General features: G+C 52.9%; 9 protein-coding genes across 9 annotated transcripts; 4 read left to right on the plus strand and 5 right to left on the minus strand.

Annotated features, from left to right (window-relative positions):
• Nucleotides 1-811: 811 nt before the first annotated feature.
• Nucleotides 812-3,538, minus strand: BO86DRAFT_343275 (60S ribosomal eL42 domain-containing protein). Its single transcript, XM_025669142.1, has 6 exons — nt 3,395-3,538; nt 3,062-3,329; nt 2,404-2,957; nt 1,405-1,497; nt 1,133-1,317; nt 812-1,073 (listed from the first exon to the last, which is right to left on the minus strand). The coding sequence occupies exons 1-6, from the start codon at nt 3,458-3,460 to the stop codon at nt 1,034-1,036; spliced, it is 1,206 nt and encodes a 401-aa protein (XP_025525342.1). The 5' UTR covers nt 3,461-3,538; the 3' UTR covers nt 812-1,033.
• A 361-nt stretch (nt 3,539-3,899) lies between these two features.
• On the plus strand, nt 3,900-5,172 carry BO86DRAFT_391015 (NEDD8 family protein RUB1). Its single transcript, XM_025672509.1, has 4 exons — nt 3,900-4,038; nt 4,186-4,240; nt 4,436-4,518; nt 4,618-5,172. Exons 1-4 carry the CDS (start codon nt 4,028-4,030, stop codon nt 4,700-4,702), a joined length of 234 nt encoding a protein of 77 aa, XP_025525343.1. The 5' UTR covers nt 3,900-4,027; the 3' UTR covers nt 4,703-5,172.
• BO86DRAFT_151936 (uncharacterized protein) lies at nt 4,947-5,494 on the minus strand. Its single transcript, XM_025666320.1, has one exon. It carries the CDS (start codon nt 5,313-5,315, stop codon nt 5,037-5,039), a length of 279 nt encoding a protein of 92 aa, XP_025525344.1. The 5' UTR covers nt 5,316-5,494; the 3' UTR covers nt 4,947-5,036.
• Nucleotides 5,179-6,974, minus strand: BO86DRAFT_457799 (RNA polymerase II transcription factor SIII subunit A). Its single transcript, XM_025677249.1, has 4 exons — nt 6,720-6,974; nt 6,581-6,657; nt 5,701-6,510; nt 5,179-5,631 (listed from the first exon to the last, which is right to left on the minus strand). Exons 1-4 carry the CDS (start codon nt 6,775-6,777, stop codon nt 5,524-5,526), a joined length of 1,053 nt encoding a protein of 350 aa, XP_025525345.1. The 5' UTR covers nt 6,778-6,974; the 3' UTR covers nt 5,179-5,523.
• Nucleotides 6,975-7,175: 201 nt separating this feature from the next.
• Nucleotides 7,176-8,119, plus strand: BO86DRAFT_391016 (putative tubulin-specific chaperone Rbl2). The gene is made up of 4 exons (XM_025672510.1): nt 7,176-7,269; nt 7,510-7,690; nt 7,749-7,835; nt 7,892-8,119. Exons 2-4 carry the CDS (start codon nt 7,523-7,525, stop codon nt 7,991-7,993), a joined length of 357 nt encoding a protein of 118 aa, XP_025525346.1. The 5' UTR covers nt 7,176-7,269; nt 7,510-7,522; the 3' UTR covers nt 7,994-8,119.
• Nucleotides 7,891-9,359, minus strand: BO86DRAFT_411598 (uncharacterized protein). The gene is made up of 2 exons (XM_025674594.1): nt 9,228-9,359; nt 7,891-9,139 (listed from the first exon to the last, which is right to left on the minus strand). The coding sequence occupies exons 1-2, from the start codon at nt 9,271-9,273 to the stop codon at nt 8,160-8,162; spliced, it is 1,026 nt and encodes a 341-aa protein (XP_025525347.1). The 5' UTR covers nt 9,274-9,359; the 3' UTR covers nt 7,891-8,159.
• Nucleotides 9,360-11,938: 2,579 nt separating this feature from the next.
• BO86DRAFT_391018 (uncharacterized protein) lies at nt 11,939-12,760 on the plus strand. Its single transcript, XM_025672511.1, has one exon. The coding sequence runs from the start codon at nt 11,948-11,950 to the stop codon at nt 12,746-12,748; it is 801 nt and encodes a 266-aa protein (XP_025525348.1). The 5' UTR covers nt 11,939-11,947; the 3' UTR covers nt 12,749-12,760.
• A 775-nt stretch (nt 12,761-13,535) lies between these two features.
• Nucleotides 13,536-13,921, minus strand: BO86DRAFT_152059 (uncharacterized protein). Its single transcript, XM_025666321.1, has one exon. It carries the CDS (start codon nt 13,787-13,789, stop codon nt 13,577-13,579), a length of 213 nt encoding a protein of 70 aa, XP_025525349.1. The 5' UTR covers nt 13,790-13,921; the 3' UTR covers nt 13,536-13,576.
• Nucleotides 13,922-14,452: 531 nt separating this feature from the next.
• On the plus strand, nt 14,453-18,616 carry BO86DRAFT_420797 (MFS transporter; the record flags this gene model as incomplete). Its single annotated transcript, XM_025675231.1, has 6 exons — nt 14,453-14,882; nt 14,931-15,186; nt 15,248-15,841; nt 16,324-16,416; nt 16,496-17,195; nt 17,246-18,616. The coding sequence occupies 6 exons, from the start codon at nt 14,453-14,455 to the stop codon at nt 18,614-18,616; spliced, it is 3,444 nt and encodes a 1,147-aa protein (XP_025525350.1).
• Between the last annotated feature and the right edge of the window lie 34 nt (nt 18,617-18,650).

The raw sequence follows: 18,650 nt of genomic DNA on the forward strand, positions 1-18,650 counted from the left end.
GTAGACACAATAGTCTTACTCGCACGCAATACCTCTTGCTCTCGATTGCAGAGAATATATCCTGTGGTCAGGATGCCCCGTGCCAGCGCAGTAAAAGACCTTTACAGCGACCTCCACTTGGAGTATGGACCAAAGGCCTAGCAGAACCTCACCAGCCTCAAGCAAAGAAGTAAAGTCTACGACTTCTCGATGATACTCTCATAATATACACGTGTACTGGCCACCTGCAGTTCATAGAGTAGGTACCCTCGAAACATCCCCCACTAATCAGAAACCAGAAGCCCTCCGAATCCAAACTAGCGCGTCAAACAAGCGAGGCTAGCAGCACTAGCGTCCTTTTCGCCTCAGGGTCTCCCTATAAGAAGTCCATCCGCCCGGCACCCTTTTAGAACTTTTTCTTCTTTTCTTTTCCAGCTCTCTTTGCCTTTTGGCTTAGATCAAGTGTAGTATCTGTTCTTTTCAGTTTAATCTCTGAAAGTGTTCTAAGGAACACAACATTGATTAATCTTATTTTTGTACCCTGCAGTCTGACCTCTGTGCTTGCGCATGTCGGACTGCACAGTGTCATCGGGCTTACACTACCCCCGATCGACGCGAACCCCCCTTTTTTTCATCAATTTGGCCGGCTTGTCCGACTGGTTGGAGAAGAAAGTTTTCTTAGTAGTACTTTGCTAGGCAGTGGGTGTGGGTGAATCTTCTGGAGATTCTGGAGATTTGCAGAGTAGAAATGTTAATCGGCTTCTTGCCGCATTCCATGGTGGATAGTGTGCTAAGGCGAGGCTCAGGCTTGGAGACACAGGTTTGCGGTCACCCATTCTATAGCATCTCATAGTCCTCTGATAAATTACAAATGCTGCTACGCAGGATCTGGAACACGCGGGTAATTTCGTCAAGAGACTCGTCAACTAGGAGTCATATATTCTTTTTTTCTTTTGAATATGAAGACCCTATTTCATTTTCCATTGCCATTGTCGTATGCCACCGCCGGATTAGCAATGCAGGAAACCCAGAGCCGAACAAGAAAATCGCAAATCTAGAAGACAAGAGCAGCACCCTTGGTCTTCTTGTCACCACTGTTGGTCGAGATCGATTAGCATCTGCGGACAAGGGCGCGAAGTCGGGCGGAACATACCCAAGCTCGAAGTGCTTGCAGCGCTTCAGGGAGAGCTGCTTCTTCTGCTTGCAGGCAGTGCACTCAAGACGGAGGACGATCTTCTTGGTGGTCTTGGCCTTCTTGTGGAAGACGGGCTTGGTCTGACCACCGTAACCGCTCTGCTTCCGATCATAACGACGCTTACCCTGGGCGAACAGGGAGGCCTATAGGGAGATCACAAAATCTTGCGTCAGTACGCCGCTCGTGTTCGAAGAGTTTCCTCAGAGGCGAGGCGGGGTGGTGCTATTCACCTTGCCAGCCTTGTACTGGGTGACCTTGTGCTGGGTGTGCTTCTTGCACTCCTTGCCCTTGCAGTAAGTCCGGCGGGTTTTCGGAACGTTGACCTGAATTCGAGAGAAATAATGGATCAGCCTCTGCGGATGAAGAGATGGCACTGGACAGCACAAGTAGAGTGTGTTCCCGGGTGTCTTTCGTGGTCTTGTCGGTCGGGGAGCGGCGCGGCGTTGAAATTGAGGGATATCGAGCACTGATCGTTGTGTCCAAGCAATAGCGAAAACTTTTTGGCATGTCTTTCATGTTGCAGGCCGATACTCGGGTCCGATCACACAATTTCGTTCGATCGTCTCACGCCACAAATTGTCACTTCACAATTGCCATGTCGGATGATTCTTCATTGCCGGCCATTTTTGTCATCTTTTTGGGGGTGCCATAACTGTCGGTCGCAGGCGGTTCGTACGGGCTCGAAGCTGGGAATCCGTCCATCGGAGAAGTTTCGAATATCGCCATCTCGCCCTTCCAACATGTGCCGATTTGTCGAACAAAAATTCTCGGACGCCCAGGAACACGGAAACAAAGGTGAGAAATCAACGGGACAACATCCTTACCATTTTGACTGATTTGGCCGGATCGCGAACTTGGTGGTCGTTGATAGTCTCTTGTCGGGGAGGATCAAGTCGGGCTGGCGGCGGTGCGGTGGGTTGTGGGATTTCGTTCGCTTAGGGTGCGGCCTAACCGCGTTTGTGTGTCAGCAGCCAAGACTGACTGCCGCGTGCCTCAGGCAACGATACGTAGTAGCTATCGGCCCTCTTCCGCTTTCGTTATCATTTCAATCACAAGGTATGAAACAGACCGTAACAACAGTCCCGATTACTTTATGGGAAGGTTGGCAACCTCTATTGGAGTTTACTTCAGGAGTCTCTATCTCAAAAGCCTTTCCCTACGTAGGCACACTCCCCGCCGCCATAGAATGACCTCCCAACACAGATTTCCAGCCCTCGCTCCTGTCCAACGACCCACTCGCCTTTCCGAGGTATGGGCTCTCCTCGTTCACGGGGCCAATATTTCGCCCGGAGCCTCTCATTGACTGACTCAATCTTCCTAATCAACAAGGCAACTTGATCGTCACCGACCTTTTTTAGCCCGTCTGGGCCAGGCGTCTCCCGCAAGGATCCCTCGCGAGTGATGAATCGTGCGATGGTAATATGCGCCGACGGCGCAATGTACCTGGGCTTCATCGGCAGTCCGATTGCCGCAATCTGCGCGGAGACGTCTCTTCGCAAATGGTGATATGTATACTGCTCGTTCTGGTATTCTTTCTCGTGGACATGGCCCATCATGTCCCCGCTAGCTTCAGGGACGAAACTCAGCGCCATTGCCGTCGCATCGTAGCTAATCACCGGCTTGAATAGCCGAGGGCGATGATAAAAGGTGCAGTCCGTCACCTGCGGGATGATCCCACTGCGCTGCAGACGAGTGACCAGGTCATCTACCTCCGGTTCCGTCCGGCAACTAGCGATCTCCAGGGTGGTCATGTGTAGATAGTTGGGAGGGGTGAACCAGAGGCCTAGCCATTCGTTGCATGTCCAAATCAGTATTCATACTCGGCGACTGAGCCTAGGGATACTCCAAAGGGTGTGCGTAAGCGGCAGGTGGGTGGGATGCACGAACTTGGAGCAACATCCCCGATCTCTCGTTGGATCTCAGCCACTAGGTCTCGAATATGCTGCGGTGGACGAGCGAGAATGGTTAAGCTGTGTCGGGGGTCAATGAACGGTGCTGTCGCAGTGCTACTCTTTTCATCATTGTTTGCTTGTTCGTGCAGGCGTGCAAGAATATCGTCGACCTGCCAGCCGGAGAAACTGGGATCGAGCAGCCGTTTCTTTTGTTGGATGTTTCGGTTGGTTCGATGGGCTTCGTAGCGAACTTGGATTTGTGTCTGTCAACAACGGATGAGTGTGCCTGGTTCGAGGCTCTAGCCATGGAAACCTCCTGGGTAAATACCGGGTCATCATGGCACTCCGCAATGAGTTCATTGAACGGATTAGATGTTTGGTCGGTAGTACTCATTTGCTTGAATCAAGTATAGAAGATGAAGAAAGGCAAGTCCAAAATAGCGAGTGCGTTGGAGCTTACGAAGAATCGAAGCTGTAGGGATGGATCATTGGGTGCCACTCAGTGCCGCTAGTTGCTATATATAACGGTCCATAAACCCAAGCACAAGGCCGGCAAAGGTCGTTGATGATATGCTCGAGCCATCCTCTCTTCATTATAGTCATTCCAGTATCCATCAAGTAGAATGGCTCCTTGCTGACCACTCGTAGGAAGTGTCAACGGTATATGACAAAGAGCAGAATCCCTGCGTAGCTGCTGGCTGACTCTTATAAGTATTCAATGCATTATGATTGTTGCTCTCGCCGGGCCTCTTCCCCTTCCCACTGCAAGTCCGATGCCCCACCAGAAAGCGACCCCGCCGCGGCTTTCCGTCACGGTAACAGCCCTCCTCCATCTTAAGTTACTGCTTACTACCCCAACTCACCTCGCATACCCGGACAGAAGTCTTCTTTGCGCTGCGCGATCGCAACAATCCTTCACTACAACCCGACCCTCCACCATTAGACCGTCCACGCTCTCAAAATGTTGATCAAGTGAGTGAGCCGGCGGCGCGCCGTCGAGCCCGGGCCCGACATCTCCACTCCCAAAGCCCATGACGCAGAGGGAGGAAACAACAAGCCGCCGGGGGCATCGGTCGTGAACCAAACCCAGCTAACCATCGCATTTCCGCTGCAATATAGAGTCCGTACCCTCACCGGAAAGGAGATCGAACTCGACATCGAGCCCGACTACAAGGTACTTTACTTACCTACCTCTTCTTACATCCCTCCTCGGCGTGTCTGTGATTCCGTGCGTCGCCGTGTAACGGTGAAGACGACGAGGCAGCCAGCCAGCAGACCATCAGCCCAGGCTCCCCCTTCGAGAGAACAATCTCGAAGCTCCCATAAAAACAACAGAAACAACAACTAACCCATCTCCAAACACGTGCAGGTCTCCCGCATAAAAGAACGCGTCGAAGAGAAAGAGGGCATCCCCCCGGTCCAGCAGCGACTGATCTTCGGAGGCAAGCAGATGTACGCCCTGCCCTCACTCTCCCTCCCTCCAACACCATGACCCAAGACCCGCGGAAAAAAAAAAAAAAAAACAAAACTCACCCGTGCTTCAAAAAACAGGGCCGACGACAAGACCGCCGCAGAATACAACCTCGAAGGTGGCGCCACACTACACCTGGTCCTCGCGCTTCGTGGTGGTTTCTGAACGAAAAACGACCGGAGGAAAGGAAGGGAAAGAGAGAAACTGGTTGGTAGCTGCGTGCATGGATAATAATACATCGGTCCTCCCTCGACATGTTCTGTCATCGTCATCGTCGTCATCAACGTCACCGTCATACTCATACTCATAATCATGCTCATCTACTCCATTTTTCACGCTTCAGGACTGGTTTCCTGGAATGAACATCATCATGGCCCGTCTTTTCCTACCCCACAGGCGTATAAATTCGAGTCGCGTATATGTCGCTTTCGTCCGTGGACTAGCACGATGTTGAAATGTGGCTTAGCAGAAATGCAGTAATACCCCCTCTCGTTGAAATCTATGCGGTGTGCGAAGCGCGGTTTCTAATGGACTGGAGAAAGGGTGGGGTTTGGTCGTATGGAAAGGGCGGCTGTGGTTGACAAGGTTTGCTGTTGTAGTATGGCCGGGAAAGAAGAATTATATGTGGATCAGGGCCGCAGTGTACCAGAGGATATATTGGATTCATAGACCACGTACGAAAAATAAGTCCAAACCAGTTCGCCTCAAAACCCATTCTAGATTTGACCACCACCAGCAAATAGAAAAAGCTCATTGCGCCGAACCTAAAGCCAACCATGCCTGAGTGGGCTTTGATGGAGAAGAACAAAAGGAAGACAAATAAACGCAAATCATGAGAATGGTATAGGGGCAAATAGAATGACGATCAAAAAGATGCGAGTATGCCGGGCCTTACTGAAAGCCACAGCACGGCCCACGTCCATGAGTGGAAAATATATGGCTCGAAGAAGGACCCATTGTCCGACTATCATATACCAACTTATATATCAGTTCAACCTCTTCTTCTTAGGTTGGAGGAAAGGATTAGCGGGCGCAGGTCTTTTCCGAACTATAGGCGGACGGGCTCCAGGCGCGGTCGAATCACCTGCATTTGCCTATGGCCTAGTCAGCCAAGACCCTAGAACAGAGAATTCAAGTCAGGATCGCAAGGAGGGAAAACAAACCGTGGGATGTGATGCCGCCGCTCCTGGGCGTGTGACCCGCACCGTGCTGATCTCTGAAGCAGGCGAACTCCCCAGGGTGCCAGCTGGTCGTCCGGAGGCTATTGCACGGAGCCGAGCTTCTCTATCCCGGAGGGTAGAGTTTACTGCTAGGTTATTCTGGCCTGCAGAGACCGCAGCGCCCTGCATCCGTGACCGTCCGGGTGCCCTCATGGCTAGAGCCACGTTATCTCGTCGGCGGGGGACGGCAGGCTCGGCAGGACGCCGGTGTTCCTCAACCAAGGACCGTGGAGCCTGTCTGACCTGCGAAGCTCTGTTATTGAGCTGCTTTGTTGGGATAGCCAGCACACTATTGCGCTTCGTGGCGGTGAAAATGCTGTTCTTCTTCTTTGTCTCCCGTGGTACAGAGGGCCGTTCGAATTGCCAGGCAGGCGCTCCTAACGGATCCGAGGAGCCCAGCCCAGTCCTCCCGGGAGTGAATACTGGTTTGATGCCGCCCATCTTCCGATCGTAGGAAGCGTAGCGCTGCTTCGCAGTCGGCCTCTGGCCGGGGAGGCGCCGGTCCGTGATGAATTTGGCACTGTGCTTGGCTCTTTCGGAGCTGATCCCATCCAGCGCCATCTTCAGTTTCTCTGCATCCTCATCTACTGCCCGTTGCACTTCTTCCTGAAGCTCGCGATATACGTCATACCAGCAATCTGACTTCTCGGGCACAGCGTCCCTGTGCGACTCTGGGATGTCCCGCTCGATGAATTCACGCCATATTTCTTCGTCATCGCGCATCAGATGAGGTGACTGGATTTCCAATGCTCTCTGGAAGTCATGCGCGATCGATTAGTCTAGAGCCTTCTTCCTAAGTTCCAGCGGCGATGTTGCGACTCACCAGTTTCTCCGGACTCTCCACCTTCAGGAGGAACGGACGAGCAAGGGCATAAGGGATGTTTCCAATATCATTTAAGTCTAGGTAGCACCAGTATCAGCGAGCGATCAGATATCTCGAAGTTGACTCAGGCGCGACCCACGTTTGACGTTCCTGATCGCAGTTGCCGTGCAAAGCTGGAGTAATGAGGGCGGCGGCATTGTCTTTTAATCAGGAGCAAAATCATATATTAGCCAAGTTCTGGGTATGAGATGTGTATCACATATGACCAGAAGGTGAGAGTCGAATGTAAAATACATATATAGAAAGAAGTCTTAAGAGCCTAAACCACCATTGTGAGAGCAGCTCTGACCCATTGGGGTTCTTTGTATGGGCCTTTTGTCGAGCCCGAAGGCGGATGACTACCAGGCACTCCAACTCAGATCATACACCGTGGACAATGAGCTCATTGGCTCAGTCAGGTGAATAATCCTGACGTACTGCCGGAAGACACCGCCTGCGATGATGCCATGGGCGGTGTGCCTTCACGTGCTGATACCAAATCATTCAATGCAAACAATGCAAATTGCCGTCCGATAGCATCATATCTGGTGGAGGGGCAGAACAAAGCAATTTATCCAACACTACAAAAGAACATTCTTCATACTCAAATCTGTGATAACAACGACCTGAAAAGACGTCCATACAAAAAGGTCAGTCTGTCAATGCCTTTGTTATCTCTCCCCAGAAGTGCCTTGAGAGCATTCCAAACCTTGAGCGTGTCCAGAGCTCTCCATTCTACAAATGCATCGACTTCTCTAGTGCGCTGCTTGCCTTCTCCCCGAGCTTCAGCCCCAGAAGGCCTGACCAGTGGATATCCTGAACAGTGTCATGGTCTCTGCAATATGCGAGTATCAGTAATATGACAATGCTCATCTCTAATGCCTACATAGATCATTAGTCGCAATGGCACCCCGCTCCCAACTAGAGATCGCTACGGCATCTGTCCAGCGCTTGATCAAGGAAGAAGCGTCCTATCACCGCGAGCTACAGCAGCAGACGGAGAGAATCAAGAAACTCGAATCCGGCGAGGGAGGTGACGATGAGAACAAGGAGTGGACTCTGAAGCAGGAGGTCTGTACCGCTAATAACTCCGTACGCAAGTGCGGCCACTGACAGTCCTCTATGACAGCGCCTGGCCCTCGAGGAGACCAGGAAGGTCCTTCCGACCCTGAAGCAGAAGATTGTGGATGCGATCGCTAAGCTTGATCAGTTGCTGGTATGCCGCTCGCTAATCTTTCGATTGATTCTACAAGACTAACTAGCCTTTGGCAGATTGAGGAGGGCAAGAAGGGCGCCGAAAGCAATGTCGAGCAGATCAATGCTGCAAAGGAGGCTATCTCCCAGGCCAGAACAGCGGAGCGAGAGATTTCGTAAATCCACTGTCACTGGTTCTGTCTATGCATCAAAGCCGACTCGGCAATTATTGTAAAAGTACAACATGGGAAAAGAAAGCAAAATTGTTGTAAATAACAGGCACCATGAATCCAAACGCCGCCAAATAACTCCGCGCTTAATGGTGGCTCATAAGGGCTTCCGATAATCAAGTAGTATCCATTCTATCTGTCCGATCGTCCTGCTCTTCCCCCTCTTCCAGTTCTTCTTGTACCTCGCCTTCGTCCTCCATCGTGGTGTCCAGATCAGGCGAGCGTTTCTCTTCGTCACCTGGGACCGTCACTTGCCGCAAGGGTGACGCCGCACCGGTCGTGCCGAATCTATCCACTTGCAACCCAGCCGACAGACGACCAAGCTCCTCCGGGCTCTGATGCGATGAAGCCAGGCTCTCCGAGTCGTGACGAGGCGTATTAGCCCCGCTCGATTTGCCCTTGGACGGTACGTCGCCGTCATCGCCGTCCTCGCCTTCCTGCATCCCCTCCCGGCGCTCCACTTCCTCCTTCTCGTCGCGAATCAAGCGACGCAGCTGCATGCCTTCCTCGACGATGCGCCCGAACTGCTCCCGGCGCTCCGCCCACGTCTGCGCGTATTCCTTGCTTTCCTTCTCCAGATCGGTGATCTCGGCCTGCAGCTTCTGCAGGTTGGCCTGTTGGTCTTCGCGCGGTTTGAGGAGGCGATTGCTCGTGATCCTGTCCGCCAACTCGTCGTAGCTTTTCCGCAGCGCCAGCAGCCGCTGCGCCTCCTCCAGCTGAACCCGCAGCTCGGAGGTGTTGTCGCGGACGGACTGCATGGTGTCCAGGATCCCCAGCTTCTCGGTCGCGTACCGCTCGCGTTCCTTCTCGTTACTCGTGAGGAGGAACTGGATGCGCGCGATGCTGATCTCGAAGGCGGCAAAATCCAAGGCGACGTCGTCGCGGAACTGGCTCCAGTGCTCGTGCCGTTTTTGCTTCTCGGCCGCCGCTGCGGCTGCCGCAGCGTCCGCAGCTTCGTCGTCCATTCCATCCGGCGGAGGCGTCGGGGGGAGGGTTGTGTTCGAGACGAGGACCGAGTCGTTGTTCAGGAGACGCTTCGAGATCCGCTTGAAGGGCTTTTCTTCGACGTTGAGAAGGCGCGACTTGTGGAGTCCGTCTGCATGAATTAGCGGGAGTGTCAGTGGATGAAGATGAGAGTGGTGGGTTTTGGAGGGTGAGAGGGGGAGGGAATCGATCTGATTTACCTTCTTCCAACTGATCGAGTAGTCCATAAGATGTATAGGATGCCATTGTGTATGAAGCAGCAAAAGTAAAGTGGCCTCAGCCCAGTATTGTTGAGCCGTTCGTGAAGGTGTCGGGGAAAAAGCCGATGCGGCGGCATCAAGTGAGTGAGTGAGAAGCGGTCGGCGGGATCCGCTTGGCGCGGAAAACCAACTTTCCCTCTTTCCACCCGGCCGGCCTTTTGGCTTTCCGCATACTTCATTGGTTTTAATGCTACGCACGCAACCTCAGATAGATCTGCGATCTTCTTGACTCAGATTCATCATCCTTTGAAATTAGAGCTGGCTCGATCTATTCGTTGGACTCAAAATTGAATACTTCCGAGCTGTTGTCAGAAGTGCTCTCTGATGGGCATCATGGTCTTTGCAGAGGATGGGAGGTAAGTCCGTACCTGGCCATCTTTAGTATGCAGCAGCGCATCCCGAATAAGAATAGCAAGAACTAATGTGATGCTCGACAGAACCAAGTAGTACGCATGTACTGTAGTTGCCTTGCCTGGAAAGGACAGCTCGGACGCTGTCGGAACGGATGGCCATGGCGCTAAGCTCCACTTTATTGAGCTTAAATCTTCACGGCCTATTGCGGTTTCAAGCGTACAGTACTTTCAAATGCATGTTCAGAGGCCAAGCTCCACATGTTACTGTTCATTAGGGTCACGCGTGATCCTGTAAGTGCTACAGGAGAGCAGTTACAGAGGTCTTGAGCGACTCTGCAGTTGCTCCCCGAGCACAGGAGTAGTTGTCAAGTATACTACGGGCTGTGCGGTACAATTGTGAGCCGAGGGTTCATTGACTCGTTCATCTCGAGGAATTCAAGGCCGGCCTCTCGTGATGGATGCATCGCTCGAACTTCTGTGCGTAGGTTCTCGCTATGTCCAGCCCTTTGGCGTGCTGAGTCACGAGGAGGAGCCCAGTTTCGAGCTCGAAGGATAGCTGAATCTATGGCTAACAGCGTAGCGGCGACCAGAAACGACTTTCCTCATACACGTTCGAGGTTTAGCAGGCACGCTTATGCTCGTCTGACCTATCTCGGGTGCTGCGCAAGAGGATTCCCGCCGATGAACATGGGACTGAGTTGAGACTCGGGCACAATATCATGCCACCCGAGTTTCTGCGATCCAATATCGTAGTGGCCAGTGCATTGGTGTCAAACCTAGGTGCGTCGCCCAGTCACTGCCTTCTTCCAGGTAAGCTGTCCCCAGAGGTCTCCAAAACACTGTGCCGCTTGATATTGAAGCCTGTGAATCCAGTTTCATATAATTGCTGCCCACACCTAGGAATCGCTCAGGTATCGGTACCATTCACGCCAGGACAGGCAGTATCATGCATGTACCAACTATGATCCAATTCGAATGCCTCATTTCCCGAGCCTCCCTCCTGAAGCCTGCGATGATGATTTGCATATCATGAATTTCAGAATACCCGGAATGATATTGATAGCGAAAGGCAAGGCACAGCGCCTGTGGGTCCTCAAGCGTACGGGGTTGGTATCGATCCGACCTACGTAGATCGGCTACTTGTAGTCAAAGCATGTTAGTTGGGTGCTAGAGCAAACAATGTAGTCAGATCGCTTACACAAAGGCGTGCATAGCTGGAGAGAATGTATGAATAACCAATTCTAACGGCCTATGCTGACAAAAAGGCTGTTAACTTCAAGCTGGGGAAGAGAGATGGTTCTATAATCCAGTACTTAAATTATGATGGATTGTTCTCATTAACTTCAGGTACCTTAACGCCAAGACCGAAGCAGCAAGCTAAACCCGATGTGGTATTGCGTTGTCACCTCCACCTCTTCACCTAACTGGAAGGTACTGACAGACGGCGGCGGACGACGGATTACTACTGCAATTGAAACAATCAACTAGTATTATTTTTCCAATCCCCTGGTTGTTTTGAACACTCCCGATGCTCCCGATGCTCCCGATGCTCCCCATGATTTTGACTCTTCTACTTGCTTTTGATTACAGGCCCGTCGAGGGCTCCTGATAATCTCTCTACCCAGCCTGCTGCCTGTGCATGGTCTCTTTAAACTCTCTCCCAAATAAAATCTATTGCTTTATTTAAATTAAACATACCTCCGGCCCTTCGATAGGAAAAAAAAAGCTGGGGGACAAACTGCCGCAGTACGCGCGAATGATGCCGAATCGACTAGCGCCAGATTACACACTATTACTATTGTGCTAAAGAGCCTGAGGCAATCCAAGTCTTACTGATGGACTTTTCAAACCAGACATCGGAACAACATAAATCTTCATTGCACTCTTTCTCGTACCCGCGCCATCGTGATGGCGGAGATGTACTCGGGGCTCCACGTGGGCCAGCGGTTCGGCTCGCTAGAAGAGTTCAAGGCACTGGTACGGACCATCTCCGTGAGGCAACATTGGGAGCTCCGCGTCACAAGAAGCAACAAGAAGAGCGTGGTAATAGGATGTCGCTCATCAAACAATTGTTTCTTTCGGGTTGTCTGTCGTGCAAACAAAAATGCGACCTATATTAGCAGTCTCCAAGACAGTCATAACTGTCGACGCAATGCGACCCCCACATCAAGAACACCGGCTCGCTCGGAGGCTTCGCATGTCCGGTTCCTCCTTTCGGAGATCCCCAAGCTTTTTGATATGAGCCATAAAATCAAGGCCCAAGATGTGGTCGATGCCATCAAGCGATATCACGGATACGACATATCCATGCGACAAGCGCAACGTGCGCTTATTCGGCTACAGCAGAGAGAAGTCCAGAACCAGGGCGAAGAGACCAATACTCATGACTCCAGTGGTGAAGAGCAACAGGATAGTCCGCCGTCTCAGATGGAGGCGCAGGCGAGTAACTCGGCCTTCGGCGGTCTTTCCAGCCAACGCTGGATTCAGGACAACATCCATTCGGCTCTCATTGATAGCATGCAACAGGGCGACGCCCAACGCAATTCACTCTCGATCTCCCATCTTCACAGTCAACCCGTACAGCCAACCCTTCAGATCCACCCTACCCATCAAGTGCCGCACCTACGCCAAATACACCAACCACCCGAGGCTCAACCTCAGGATCAAACCAGTCTCAGCCACGGCATTCATCACCGAACTGACTATGGTGTATCCAGCCCAGGCCAACCGTCTGTTCCAGAGCTCGGACAGTCCAAAATGCAGACTCAGCCTTCGAGTAACGGCCATCCTTCAACACCGCAGGCTATCCTAACAAACTTTAAGATAGAATTTACTTGCACCACATGTGGCGCATTGAACCAGAGCTTTTTCCCTAACCACGGGAATGTCATGGACGGAAGCTTTCTTCCTCAGCATCACGGAACCAACCAGAGTACTACTACCACCGGCGGCGGTCCTTCGGGACAGTCGGTCCAGGGACACGACAGTAACAGCCGTGCTGGAGGACCCACGGGCTACGAAGGAACCAGCGCGACAGGTACACGTGGCGTACAGCCATCTTGGACGGCAGGTACCCTGGATCTTACACTTGCACATCCACACTCTTAGGTTCGTGTAAAGCTGGAGGCGACACCCCAAGCTGTAACAAATGTTAGTCGCGCTTTGAGACTGGAAATTCATGTATGAAGCATGTTACACAGCACATCGATTTGCCCATAAACGCGTCAGCACCTGCCCACGGTTACCCAGATTTGACATTGAGCGTATCTTTGGCACATCAAAGTCCATGGGGTTCCACAAGGAATGAGTCCATAAAGTAAGTTCCACCGCATTGAGCTGGGATAATAGAAGCTGCATTCTGGACCGCTGTATCGAGACCGATTTCCCAACAAGGATATACCTAGGGGATTGTCATGCGAGAGGGTATCTCATGCACACCCCATGTCAATCGCTAGGCTCTAACAAAATCTCATCTGGGTAGGTCTGCGACTCAAGCCCTAGCAGATCTCGCGACTCGATCCTTGATTAAATTGATCCGCCGGTCTGCTTAAAAATCGAACTGATTGGTTGCCAACGACGACTTTAATGAAGAGACCAGGATGAAGATCTTTACAAGGCAGTTGCAGCTAGCAGAGCAATGCTGTGCGCTGTAGACATCTATTGCGAACAGGTTTCATGAGAAGCCCAGTCTCCGCACAGACGTTTGGGCACAAAAGCCAAGAGATCAATATTCTAATTTCCGTCAGTTGCGATAAGATCTCACCCGGCAGGACTTGCAAGTACCGCATAGGTCGGTAAGCCTCCGACAAGCATCATCGGACATCCGAAGCGCCGGTCAACCCAACTTTCCGCCACACAGATCCACTTTCCCACTGAAAAAAATGTTAACTGACTGGGCAACGACAGCGCGGAATCGGTCCGGATTCCCTGGCTCGGTTAGGTTTGAAACAGCTCATAACCGATAATGGCTGTGACAATGGGCAAAACGGCCATTGCCATTATGTCCGAATTGCTTAGAACCGTCGGCGGTCCGTCCGCTGCCCTGCGGAGCTGGACTGATAAAGACTCGCAGGGAGGATGATCTGGTCGTCTCTTCCAGCATTTCTTCTTACTAAATTGGCCCATGAACCAGACAGACAGGGGTCGCATGACGATATTCTAACTCCGCTTCAACCTATCTCCCCATATATAGCAGTTTGGCTGTGTGTATGCACTGGACCTGACCTGCACTCACGACGGGGACAAGCTCTAAATCTTTGATACGACATTCGTCATTCGTGACACGAACCTGGCTCCTCGGGCCAACTGAGACCGTCTCCAGCCCCATCTGGACCATTCTCGAGCTCTTCTAAAAATAATGTCCGAGGCCATCTTGCTGTTCAGACCGTTATCATTCTAAGAGAAGAAGAAAAGATGAATCGGCAACAGGCGGCCGAGAAGGCTTTACACGACCAGACCAATATCCTCCCCATTGGACAACTGCTGGTTGTCTTCTCCGGCCTGGCAGTCTCTCTGCTCATCACTTTTGTTGATCAAAATGGTATCAGCGTCACGCTTCCTACGATAGCCCGCGACCTCAATGCCCAGGATACGATCTCCTGGGCAGGAACTTCGTCCTTGATTGCGAATACAATGTTCACAGTGCTGTACGGTCGACTTTCTGATATCTTCGGTCGAAAGATTGTCTATCTCTGTGCATTAGCACTTCTCTGTATCGCCGACTTGCTTTGCGGACTTTCCCAAAACGCCCCCATGTTCTACGTTTTTCGAGGGTTGGCTGGCGTTGCAGGTGGCGGCGTCACGTCGCTGACTATGATCATCGTCTCGGATATCGTCACCCTCAGGGAGCGAGGCAAGTATCAGGGCATTCTGGGAGCCGCTTTGGGCCTTGGAAACGTCATTGGCCCGTTCGTCGCTGCAGCTTTTGTCATGGACTCGACCTGGCGAGGATTCTTCTGGCTCTTATCTCCACTAGCGGCCTGTTGCATCATCGTCGGATATATTCTCATTCCTAACAATTCCCGAAAGGATAGTTTCCGGAAGAATGTCCGCAAGATTGACTTCTGGGGCGTTCTCGCCTCGTCAATCGGGATCATTTTCTTGTTGATCCCCATTTCCGGGGGTGGGTCCTATTTCAATTGGGACTCGCCTATGGTTATCAGCATGCTCACTATTGGAGGCTGCGCCATCCTTGCCTTTATCGTGATCGAATGGAAAGTGGCGGTGCTGCCCATGCTTCCAGGTATGTCCGGGTAGCCATCATACAGGTATAGGATACTAACGACTGCAGTGGTTTTCTTCAAGAACAAGGTGCTCTGTGCCCTGTTTTTGCAGAGTTTTCTTCTTGGTGCTGTCTATCAGTCGTACCTATACTACTTGCCTTTGTATTACCAAAACGCTCGCGGATGGTCTCCAATCGTGTCTGCTGCGTTGACTGCACCCATGGTAGCTTGCCAGTCACTTGCATCAATCACCTCCGGACAGTACATCTCACGCATGAAGCGTTATGGAGAGGTGATCTGGGCTGGCTTTTTCATGTGGACATTGTAAGTGACTAGTCTGTTCCCTTCCTTGCCGACCTGAGTTTGCATTCTGACCCGGATCCAGAGGAGCTGGTTTGATGCTACTATTTGATCAGCATACTAGCCCAGGTGCTATTGCTGTCATTGTCGGCATTGCTGGCATTGGCGTCGGCTGGACCTTCCAGCCGACCATGATCGCTTTCCAAGCCCATGCTACCAAATCACAACGAGCAGTAGTGATCTCAGACCGGAATTTCTTCCGTTGTATAGGAGGTGCCTGTGGCTTGGCCGTCTCCGCAGCCCTACTCCAGGCCACTCTACGATCCAACCTCCCAGCCGGGTATAAGGACGTTGCGGATTCATCGTACACCCTTCCGTCCCGGAACGGTATCTCCGATTCCGATTGGGAGCAGATTCTCGCAGCTTACGTGAAGGCATCCCACTCCGTGTTCATCTTGCAGGTCCCACTGATCGGAACGTGCCTTCTGGCGTGCCTGTTCCTTCGGGATCGAGGCTTGGAGCGACCGAAGGATCCACATGAGATAGAAGAGGAGAAGAGACAAGAAGAGGAAAAGCGGAGACAGGAGGAAGCTCGAGAGCAGGAAGAGCAACGGGTTGCTGGTGGCGAGGATGTGGAGGCTCAGGCACCGCACGCATCTGAGTCAATTGAGGACGACCAGTCTAGTAGACGTCCTAGTAATGACGAAAAGAAGGAACAAGGACTATAGAATGAAGGGAAGGGGGCATCGCATTTGTTAGCATAGCATGAAGAAATGAAGAGCAATAGTACCATCACCAATGCTTAGCGGCGGGAAGAAGCGCGGCGTCTTGGCAGAATTCGGAGGGCCGACGCCATTCTTTCTATCTTCCCCACTTCTCCGGCTAACTTACCACTCCATCCCTCCGACACCTGCCCTGCTGCGTGCAACAACGAGTACGTACGACGTCAGCAAAGTATACAGTACATGGTGCTGGTGGTGGCAACAATGACACAATGAGTGGTATGGAGACTGAGGGAGTCTCCCCCCACACAAGAGCGTCTTCTCCCTCTCGGGATTACAATCCTCGGAAGCGGGGGAGGACTGCTTGCACTCGCTGTAAGACGAGGAAACAGAAAGTCAGTCACTGCATGCAGTATGATACTGGTCAGCTCTTATCAAGAAGGGCCACACTGACCATACCCCACAGTGCGACAATAACTATCCCACATGCTCCAATTGCCACAAAGCTGGAGCGAATTGCGACAAAGCTTCCGTGCGGAATGATAACGGATCCCAGAATGAGTATAGACCGGATATCCATGCTCCGATGCGTATCTGCTGATAATTTACAGCTACACACGGGCTCTGGAGAGCCGAATACACTACTTGGAGTCGCAATTGGATTCAAGACCCAAGGACAGCCGGGCCAGCAGCCACGTTGCTCATCCTGTCGCGGCACTCCTCTCTCCTCAGAATCCCCCGACACCGGCTGGATCGACCACCGAACTCGACCGGAATGCCGTCGGGGAGATCGTGGGCTTTCTCGCCCTCAACTCGTCGGAAGCTCCGGCGTATGTGGGATCCAGCTCCGGGCTGTCTCTGGCCGCAGACCTCGGAGAGATGGTTCAAGCCACCGTCTGGAACCAAGCTCTCTCGTCGTCGCGGAACCCGACCGGGACACGCGCTGGGCAGCTACCAGGTCACAATCTCACCGGACTCCCGCCACAACCGTCTACGGGAGACAAGAGCTCCGAAGAGCGGGCGCGACCGCTGCGTATGGAGGAGTTGCTGTCGAAGACCACGGACCCCCCGAACGATGAACTGGGGTCGCGGATCCTGCGCGCCTATCTGACGAGACTACACGTGCGGTATCCCTTTCTTGATCGGACTGAGTTATGGCGCTTGCACGAAGACCGCTGGCGGTTGGCCAGGACTCCACGCGAAGAACTTACCAGGGCGGAGCGATTTGGTATCTTCAAGCTGTATCTCGTATATGCAATTGGAGCGACGACTATACAGTTGAGTGAGAATCTGGCTACAATTCTTCCCGAGGTGAGTTGGCCCTGCTGAGCTCTGATGAACTAATCTAATATCCTTGATAGCAATTCTACACAACCGCACTGCAGACGGTCCCCAGAATGTGTGAGCCACGATCGGTGGAGAACATCGAAGCCATGACGCTGATGGTGGTATACCATCTTCGATCTGCGTCCAGTCAGGGCATGTGGTACATGGTCGGGCTTGCGATGCGGACCGCCATCGACCTGGGTTTGCACCGAAAGGCAAATGAAAACAACCTGGATCCGTTCACCGCACAGATGCGACGTCGTCTGTTTTGGACAGTCTACTACCTCGAGCGTGTAGTGTCGATGTCACTAGGCCGACCTTTCAGTATTGCAGACCGACACATCGACCTGCCGTTACCACTCGACGTCGACGACGACGTGCACGATCCGGCTGTGCTGACTGCATCTCTGCCGATGGACCGGATCACAAGCCTAACATTCGCAATCTACCTCATGAAACTCCGTCGGATTGACTCCCGAATCCAACATAAGATCTACCGGGCCGATCGCCCGCTGCATACCCTGCGCTCCAAGATGGACCGTCTATATCTGGAACTGGAGGAGTGGAAGCAGTCCGCGACGCGCCGTTTCAGTGGATCCGACCTCGACTACCCGATGCTCCACTACCACCGGGCTCTCCGGCTGCTGATCCAGCCGTTCCTGCCCTCGCTGCCCCTCACCGACCCCTACTACCACATCTGCCTGCGAGCCGCGGGAAACACCTGCCAGACGCACAAGCGCCTGCACCAGACGCTGGAGTACGGCCACTCCTTCCTGGCCGTGCAAACCGTCTTCATGGCCGGCATCACGCTGCTCTACGCCCTCTGGACCCACACCAGCGACGTCTGGTCCGTGCAGCTCAGCAACGACATCCGCGCCTGCTCCACCGTGCTCTTCGTCATGGGCGAGCGCGCCAAATGGGTGAAGAAATACCGCGACGCCTTCGAGCTGCTCGTCAACGCCGCCATGGAGAAGCTCGAAGGCACCGACGCCTCCAAGAAGGTCGGCATGGCCGAGCTGATGACGGCCCAGCACATCGGCGGCGGCGGCGCCATCAACGCCGGCATGTTCCGCGACAATCACCCCAGCACCTCGCGACCCACGGAAGGAGGGACATCGGCGGCGGCGGCGGCGGCGCAGCAGCAGCAGCAGCAGCAGCAACAACAACAACAGCAGCCGCCGGCCGCCAATCTCGCGGTCTCCGTCGACCCGACTAGCCAGGACCACGGCGTGCGCATGGCGTTGCAGCTCGCCCCCTGGATCGACCTGGAGGAGGATAGCCCATTCTGGATGCCGGATTTCGAGACGCTGGAGGGGCTGTCCGGGGATTTGTGGAGTAGCGGAGAGTTCGCGCCGTTCGCGCCGGTTGATCCGCTCTTTGGGGTGATGACGGGGCCAGATGTGTGATCTTTTGCTTGAAGGTGTCGAGGTCTCGGGGCGG

This window comes from Aspergillus japonicus (genome assembly GCF_003184785.1).
Source record: "Aspergillus japonicus CBS 114.51 unplaced genomic scaffold BO86scaffold_45, whole genome shotgun sequence".
NCBI classification, from domain to species: Eukaryota; Fungi; Ascomycota; class Eurotiomycetes; order Eurotiales; family Aspergillaceae; genus Aspergillus; species Aspergillus japonicus.

Bases quoted from the DNA above. Each gene is read 5' to 3' on its own strand.
- BO86DRAFT_343275 (XM_025669142.1), bottom strand. From the start codon at position 3,460: ATGAGTACTACCGACCAAACATCTAATCCGTTCAATGAACTCATTGCG. The intron at 3,330-3,394 runs GTATTTACCCAG...CGTTGTTGACAG, and splicing joins CGGAGTGCCATGATGACCCG to ACACAAATCCAAGTTCGCTA. The intron at 1,074-1,132 runs GTATGTTCCGCC...CTCGACCAACAG, and splicing joins TGCAAGCACTTCGAGCTTGG to TGGTGACAAGAAGACCAAGG.
- BO86DRAFT_391015 (XM_025672509.1), top strand. The intron at 4,241-4,435 runs GTACTTTACTTA...AAACACGTGCAG, and splicing joins ACATCGAGCCCGACTACAAG to GTCTCCCGCATAAAAGAACG. The intron at 4,519-4,617 runs GTACGCCCTGCC...TTCAAAAAACAG, and splicing joins ATCTTCGGAGGCAAGCAGAT to GGCCGACGACAAGACCGCCG.
- BO86DRAFT_151936 (XM_025666320.1), bottom strand. From the start codon at position 5,315: ATGGTTGGCTTTAGGTTCGGCGCAATGAGCTTTTTCTATTTGCTGGTG.
- BO86DRAFT_457799 (XM_025677249.1), bottom strand. From the start codon at position 6,777: ATGCCGCCGCCCTCATTACTCCAGCTTTGCACGGCAACTGCGATCAGG. The intron at 6,658-6,719 runs GTGGGTCGCGCC...GGTGCTACCTAG, and splicing joins TGCGATCAGGAACGTCAAAC to ACTTAAATGATATTGGAAAC. The intron at 5,632-5,700 runs GTTTGTTTTCCC...ACTAGGCCATAG, and splicing joins CGGCGGCATCACATCCCACG to GCAAATGCAGGTGATTCGAC.
- BO86DRAFT_391016 (XM_025672510.1), top strand. From the start codon at position 7,523: ATGGCACCCCGCTCCCAACTAGAGATCGCTACGGCATCTGTCCAGCGC. The intron at 7,691-7,748 runs GTCTGTACCGCT...CCTCTATGACAG, and splicing joins AGTGGACTCTGAAGCAGGAG to CGCCTGGCCCTCGAGGAGAC. The intron at 7,836-7,891 runs GTATGCCGCTCG...AGCCTTTGGCAG, and splicing joins CTAAGCTTGATCAGTTGCTG to ATTGAGGAGGGCAAGAAGGG.
- BO86DRAFT_411598 (XM_025674594.1), bottom strand. From the start codon at position 9,273: ATGGCATCCTATACATCTTATGGACTACTCGATCAGTTGGAAGAAG. The intron at 9,140-9,227 runs GTAAATCAGATC...TAATTCATGCAG, and splicing joins ACTCGATCAGTTGGAAGAAG to ACGGACTCCACAAGTCGCGC.
- BO86DRAFT_391018 (XM_025672511.1), top strand. From the start codon at position 11,948: ATGCGACAAGCGCAACGTGCGCTTATTCGGCTACAGCAGAGAGAAGTC.
- BO86DRAFT_152059 (XM_025666321.1), bottom strand. From the start codon at position 13,789: ATGCGACCCCTGTCTGTCTGGTTCATGGGCCAATTTAGTAAGAAGAAA.